The following is a 7622-nucleotide window of genomic DNA, read 5'->3' as shown; positions in this document are numbered from 1 at the left end:
GCCGCTGAGACGTACGCCGGGCCCTGGTTAAATTTTGGCCCCCCCCGCCAAGCCCCTCCAGCAAGTCTGGGCCAGGTAATTAGTACCCGCTCCCCCCCTCTCGGTGGCCCTGGGTGCACTACATATAAACAGTATGTGTGTGTAGTGTGCCGAGTATTGTTTAAATGTATGTGTTGTGTGTTTGCATATCTGTGCAATGTTTAAGTGTGTGTGTTGTACTGTTTTTGTGTGGTGTTGTATTGAATGTGGGTATGTGTTGTGTGTTTGCTGTGTGTATCTGTCCAATGTGTAAGGTGCGCTATGTATGTGTGTGTAGTGTGCTATGTGTATCTGTGCAATGTTTAAGTGTGAATACTCTGTGTGTTTCTGTAGCTTTGCAATGTTCAAGTGTGTATGTTCTGTGTGTTTGTGTGTATTGTACTGTTTTTGGGTGTGTGTTGTAGTGAATGTGGTGTTTTATGTGTATGAGTTGTATGTATCTGTCCAATGTGTAAGTGTGTGAGGTGCGCTATGTATATATGTGTGTGTGTATCTGTGCAATGTTTAAGTGTGTGTGTTGTACTGTATTTGGGTGTGTGCTGTAGTGTATGTGAGTGTGTTGTACTGCATGTGGTGTGTTATGTATGTGTGTGCGTGCGTGTTATCTGTCCAATGTGTAAGTGTGTGAAGTGCGCTACGTACATATGTGTGTGTAGTGTGCGGTGTGTGGGTAGGTGGTGTACTGTGTGTGTGTGTGTGTGTGTGTGTGTGTGTGTGTGTGTGTGTGTATCCCCAATTATTAAAGCCTCCACCATAATGTTAGTATGTGTTTGCATATCCCACAATCCCAACACAGCCCAGTATTTTCTCCCTACCCCTAAACGTCCCCTCCCACATCTTAACCTTAATCTCTCCCGCCCCTCAGTCTAACCCTTAATGCAGGGGTTCCCAATCTATTTAGAATCACAGCACCCTAGAGTATCAGAATTTTTTTCACGCCACCCCTAGGCCAAAAATAAAATAAAAAATTAGATTGGTTATATATGCGATTCTTAGGGTCAGTTATGTGGTAAAGGGCAGGATTTGCTTCTGTTTGTACACATTTTATGATTGGCAGCCACCAGCACTGGTTTTGCTCACAAATAATTAACCATTAATAATTTGAGTTGGTCCTGGACCACTAACCCGGGGCACCCCTGCATGTGCCATGGTACACAGTTTGGGAACCACTGCCTTAATGCAAACCCAGCTTTAGGAGGAACAGGAAATAACAAAATTGAAATATAGAGAATGGCAAGAGAAACAGGGAAAAACTAATAAGCCCCCTCGAAGCAAAAGCTTTGAAAGCTAGTCTGCTAATTAAACAATTATTATGGTATCGCAATGCAAAACAGTGTTACAATCATTAAGAGGTGGATGGCAATTTAGCACTGAATGTATGATAAAATAGAGATAAATGGATATATTAAATCTCAAATGTTGCTGCATTTCTCATTGTGGCATAACATTTTTGATTAAGAATACACATAATAAAACAATAATTGCAATACAAAATAGTTCTTATATTGTTTATTCTGTAGCCCATAATTTGTTATGGTTAGACTAATTACAGTAAAATTCAAAAATACAATCCAAGTCAACAGGACATTACCGTTTTAAAATATATTTTTATAAAAAAAATAATAAAAAAAACGCATTAATTTTCCCTTTTAAAACAACTATTTGTAAAACCATTTTAGGTCTTAAAACAAAAAACAGTATAACAAAAAACCCTGAGACAGTGAAGCAGCCATTAAGCCGTAAAGGGCTTTAGGAAAGAGGTGGAAGAAAGGTGGCAACATCCCATAACATTATTGCTGAGTGTCCTTTCCTAGAGTCTTTTACCAGTGTCATGAGTTTTCCAGTCTGATGACGCCAAATTCAGTTAAAAGGGCCACAATTAGGAAGAGAACATAGATGAAGATCAGGGCAAAACCGTAGCCACGGCGCAGGTGAAAGCACTGTAAGGGCACAGTTATTAGCGAGAAAACCAGACTGATTCCAAGTCCACCAGCCAGGATCCATAGCAAAAGACCTTGTGATTCCAACTGAAAAAGACATGAGGGGAAAGGTTTTAATAAGACAAACCATATATATTAATGCTGCCAATCAGATCTGCACAACAGTGTATATGCTGTGCCTATTTTAAATTATGCCATTCCCCTTCAATTCATTAAGCTATGGCATTCCTACAGATGTTTTTCTTAATAGTACTAGTCACATTTATATTAGATAAGATTTTTCCCCTCACACAGTGGTTCACAAATTTTTGGGAATCATGGTGTCAAAACTTCTTTCACGGTGCCTAGGCCAAAAGATTTTTTTTAAAAGTCAGAAAATAATATATTAAGTAAATTATTATATGTGATCCTTAGATTGTTATACGAAGAGGGACAGGATTGCTGGACTAGTTTTGCCAATTAATCAATTTGAATTGATCCTGGACCACCAACCCAGGGCACCCCTACATTTTCCACGTGGCACCTTTGGAGCCACTGATAAGACTTCCACAACTGCAGTTATTACTGGAAATCATGACATTCTAATCTGAATATCTAAAAATAAGCAAAGTAATATAAAAAATAAGCAAAGTAATAATTACTTTGGCAAAACAATGTTTGCAATTAATTTTTAGAAAATTATTAAATTGAAAAATTAGCTGGGAGTACACCAAAAAAAGAGCAAGTAAAAGGAGCTCATACACTTAGCCTGTGTTGGGACACTTACCTTTTCTAGGGTCCGGGGAATCCAACATGTTGGACAAGTTCGATTCCCTGGTTCCAACCCAAACATGGTGAGAATGGCTAGGCTGGGATTTTATTTTCCCTAATTTTTTTTATTGAACCTTTAGCAAGTGACAGTCATAAAATAATACAATACTAGTATTCATCAAAAGATTCAAAATGGAATAATGGCCCCAAAAAGTTACAAAAGAGCATAGTCTCGTAAACATGCAACAACAATATAATAATGCCAAAAGTTATTTTCACACAATCACAATGATATTGGAGGATTATTAAATTGCTTTTCTGATAAAATACTATAAGACCTCCTTAAAACTATCACGTATTTTTTGGGTACAAACCTCTTTTTTGGAGCGATGCCCCCAACCTGCCCATTTGAAAAATAAAAAACATTTTCCTGAGATAAATCAGGCGTTGGGGAGACAGAATTGTAATATGGATTTACGGGCTGCTAACAAAACCGATAGAAGCAATTTCTGATATCTGAGGCCAATAAACCGAATATTGCTCATTCTGGGCTGAGTAGAACATAATTAACTGTGCTCCATGGCAAAGCGCCAGATAGTTCTCAAGAATGTTTCAATAACCGGGCAAGACCAGAGACAGTGAAATAAGTCTGCTCAGGGCTGATTACATTTGGGGCATTTAGGAGTTTCTCGAATGCCGATTTGGAATCCTCTGGAGGAATAAAAATAAGATCTATGAAAAAAACTAAGATACATTGTAAATTTTGCCACAGGGAAAGTTCTAGAATTCCAGCATCTTAAGAAGATTGTCAATAGTTAGGGAAGGAACATGTTTAACTTTGCAATAACTATATATGCAGAGAGGAGTGTTTCACAGAGGTCCTAAGAAATGTATAAACATGAAGAAATTGCACCCCTATTGAATTGTCCAGAAGGTTGTTCCAATCCCCTGCAGGGATGCACTTACATGGTGTTGGGCTTGAATCAATGAAAAAGACTAAGCCCCCCAACTACAGGAAATGCAGCGGTGGCTTCCAGGTGAGACAAGGGTTTGTGTTTTAAAGGATAAATAAGCTGAGCTATTGTAAGAAGAACCATTGAATTCCAGTTGTAAAAATGTGAAGATTTGAGAAGCCTCCCCATGTTGAAAAGTTTGTTTTAAAATATATGGTAAAATGTATGGTAAAATGTTGACTCAATTTTAATTTAGAAGTCATGACAAGGGGGTTATCCAGAACATTTAATGGGATTTCCCCATCAGACATGTGCAAAATAGCTACCAGTAAAATCTGATTTAGGAAATGTTGTTCTAGGGAGGTGTTGTGTGGATCTGATTGGATTTCAACCAGTCTGCATTTTTGTGCACCTTGGAAAAAACAATTTGAATTGTACATGGTAAATATGTATAGTTTTGGATCTGAGAGAGCATCACCCAAAAGTCTAATTTACAGTGTTAAACTAAAGTGGTCCAGCATATGTGAGCTACATACCAAAGCAGACAGTATTTACCTAGCATGCAAAGTACCGTAAATGTATTTGCACCCCGTGCATTTGAACATGATTTACCCTGGCACCAAGTTACGTGGTCTTTTTTGCTTAGCTACCAGCCTAGAATCAGCCCATATTATTGTATTGGAGTGTGCTCTTTTGCTATTGAAGATTTTGAACTACTGCTATGTTCCCAGCCTAAACATTTTTATTTTGCTCCTCTTATTTATATACAACTCAATTCTGACCTCTTCATGAATATAACCCCCCTGAACCAGAAGCTAGATGAAGTCTATAGCCATATAAAATGAAGGGAATGGACGGATAGAGCTTGCAAGAAGAGTAGGCCTTGGTAACATTACACATTCTATACACCATGTCAGGCTAAGCATAGGTTTATAGTTATAGCAAAGAATTACATTGATGGGTCACAACAACTAACCTGTAACACAGTCTTAGATGGACCCATTTGCAGTAGACACCCCAGACCAACTCCAATTAGCACATCTGTGGCCAGATCAAGGAAAAACAACATTATAAGTATGTGTGCAACATTTACAGCAAGATATAGTGGAACATTGTAGATTAACATGTACATTTTCCTGTCAAAATCCAGAACATTAGGCTCGCTTAATATTAGTATGTATTGTGTTAGGCTATAGAACTATAGGTCCGATTCAAACCTGATCACTGTGAAATTGTAGGGCCCTGTGTTTAGATAGCCGCCACCCATCCAGAGAGAAAACCCGCCCTGTGCAAAGCTGCAAATGCCTTGCACAAATCACGCAGATCAGGGGCTAGCTGCAAATCCATATACAACTCAATCACTAAAGAATTATATTTCCGGTCTATGTATAACCTAGAACAGTGGTTCCCAACCCTGGTCCTCAAGTACCCCCAACAGTGCATGTTTTGCAGGTCTCCACACAGAATCACAAGTGTTATAATTAGCTCCACCTGTGGATCTTTTAAAATGTGCCTGAATAATTAATGCAAGTGCCGGGTGACCAGGAAAACGTGTACTGTTGGGGGTACTTGACCAGGGTTGGGAACCACTGACCTAGAACCTTCTCTGTGGCAAAGAAACAGGCGGATCAAGGCCAGAGCCGATGTCACACACCCTCCCTTAAAACGCTTCGGCACGCATGTGGTTTCCCTGACACTCCCAGATAACTGCCAGTTACCATCCTCCCCAAACACCAGCTGGCTTGAGATTCGAAAACAAAATATGGCTGAATTTTGTTGCCGTTTGGCATTGTGCATGCGTACTGTGATCCAATTAAATGTACAGTCATTCATTAATTGGTCTCTGTGTGAATTTGCACAACAGGGATTAGGTCTGAATAACCCCGATGCCATTTGAAGAGAACAGCTCCTAAAAATTTGAGAAAAATCACCAAATGTGATCGAATATAATGAAAAACCATTAAACTTAATTTCATTTATTCTGGTATTTGCTATAAAAATCAGTTTTTCTTTCAGCTAATAAACAAAAAACACAAATTGGATCACAACACAAAAGTATTTGTTACACAAATAGGGAAGTGACCACTGGGTAAATGTAGACAATTTTACGTTCTCTTATACTTATAAGATGACATTTATAGGCTAGCGCTGCATTCCAAGTACTAGATAATTTAAATGATGCTTTGCAGGAAGCTACATAAAAAGGATACTGAAGATGATGCCACCAAAACAGGCAGAGAATGCCATGCGAGGATAGCCTTGATGGGCCAATGTGAGGTCGGATACAAAATCTGCAAGAGAAAAGGATCGTTTATGAGTACAGCAATGGGCAGGTGATGCTGCATCCTTACTTTAAAGGTGTACTAAATGTATTTCAGAGGTCCTGAGCATGTGGCCCTCCAGCTGCTGTAAAACCACATCCCTGCATGCCTGCCCATGATTTTCCTATTAGGAAATACTAAAAATGTGTCAAGGAATGTTGGGATATGTAGTTCCACAACAGCTGGAAAGGTTGTGTTGAGCAGCACTTAAATGTCTAGGATTTCCTTAAAATCCACACACTTGTAAACTCTAGGGGGGGAATTTACTAAGATGGGAATTTTAATTCACATGGGATGTTGCTATGGGCAATCAGATACGATTATCTTCTAGAAGGTGCTAAATAAATAAAGAAGTGTATTCTGATTGGTTGCCTATAGCAACATCCCATGTGAAATAGAACTCCCTTCTTCATAAATTTCCCTCTCGACATCAGGAGCATAGGTTTCAGATTATAATGTCTGTGTCTATATTTGTCAGAATACATTTGGTAACATTCAGCACTTAATTACCATATAGCTTTAAGATCAACAACATCAACAAATATTCTACACAAATATTTAAGGTTTTGAGGGGTAGATGCATGACGGTGATAATGGAGGAGAAGTGATAAAGTTGCTGGTTCTTTATCACTGGCCAATCAGCTCCACACTGTTCCTTTTTAAACGCAGCCTGTAACTTAAAACAATCAGGAGCTGATTGGCCGGTGATGAAGTACCAGTCCCCCCCCCCCTTATCACTATTTCATACATCTACCCCTCAGTCTCAAATTCCATTCTCAACAATCACAGCTAAAGCTCTTCCCACATCTTCAAGATAATGTATGAATATCATCTGAAGAAGGTTGAAAAGACAATGGGCCAGATGCACTAGGCTTCAAAAGTGATAAAATGGAGAATGATTAACAACCAATCAGCTCCTGTCTGACATTTGTCCCAGCCTGTAACATGGCAGGTAGGAGCTGATTGGCTGGCTGTTTATCACTTTTGGTGCTTAGTGCATCTGGCCCAAAGTTACCACATTTTTATTTCTCTGATAGTTTAAGCCATGCCCACATGTAGGCATCCACCAATCGTCACAGTGCATATAAGTAAACACATTCACTGCAGTCCATCTGCTCTGCTTGTTTAGTTACACAAGACCCTCCCTCCTAACATGGCAACCTGCTGTAGTTGGTGAAAGCTGCATATATTTATATATGTACCAGCCGTGCGGGTCACTTGTGTGTGTGTGTGTGTGTCCAATTATACTTTAACGGCGCTCCAATGTATTTAGCCCTTGTCAGGGCTGTAATGTATTAACCTCAATCCCTATTGCAGGTCTCCGGTTACATCGGTGCCCGTCTATGCTGAAGCTATCAGCACTCATCGGCACGTGCTAAACACCGCTGTTACCATCTCTGACATTCAGTATTGCTGCCAAGACAGATATATAGTGGTTGCGGCCGCACCACGCAGAGTTAACACTCTTTAATGTAACAGTTACTATTTGGCAGCCAATATCTATGTCAGATCCCCAGGATGAATAACTGTGTAGGCAATCTGCCTCCGACGGATATCTGACAGATTTATCTGTTACAATCACTCACACAGTTTTCATCTTGATAAGTCTGCAACTTTGT

At 39.5% G+C, this 7622-nt stretch overlaps 1 protein-coding gene across 1 annotated transcript in view; it reads right to left on the bottom strand.

The window, feature by feature from the left end:
• Window positions 1-1533: 1533 nt before the first annotated feature.
• The window catches only part of SLC8B1 (solute carrier family 8 member B1), a 54277-nt gene continuing 48188 nt past the window's right edge, over window positions 1534-7622 (bottom strand). Inside the window, exons 15-17 of the mRNA XM_083145759.1 lie at window positions 5893-5973; window positions 4659-4723; window positions 1534-2066 (exon numbers count right to left, since the gene is read on the bottom strand). Of these exons, the coding sequence (XP_083001885.1) occupies window positions 1869-2066; window positions 4659-4723; window positions 5893-5973 (344 nt within the window). The 3' untranslated portion in view covers window positions 1534-1868. The remainder of the gene's footprint in view (window positions 2067-4658; window positions 4724-5892; window positions 5974-7622) is intronic.

The sequence above is a fragment of the Crinia signifera genome, chromosome 1 (assembly GCF_055691185.1).
Source record: "Crinia signifera chromosome 1, ASM5569118v1, whole genome shotgun sequence".
Lineage (NCBI taxonomy): Eukaryota > Metazoa > Chordata > Amphibia > Anura > Myobatrachidae > Crinia > Crinia signifera.
This window is presented reverse-complemented; position numbering and strand designations above follow the sequence as displayed.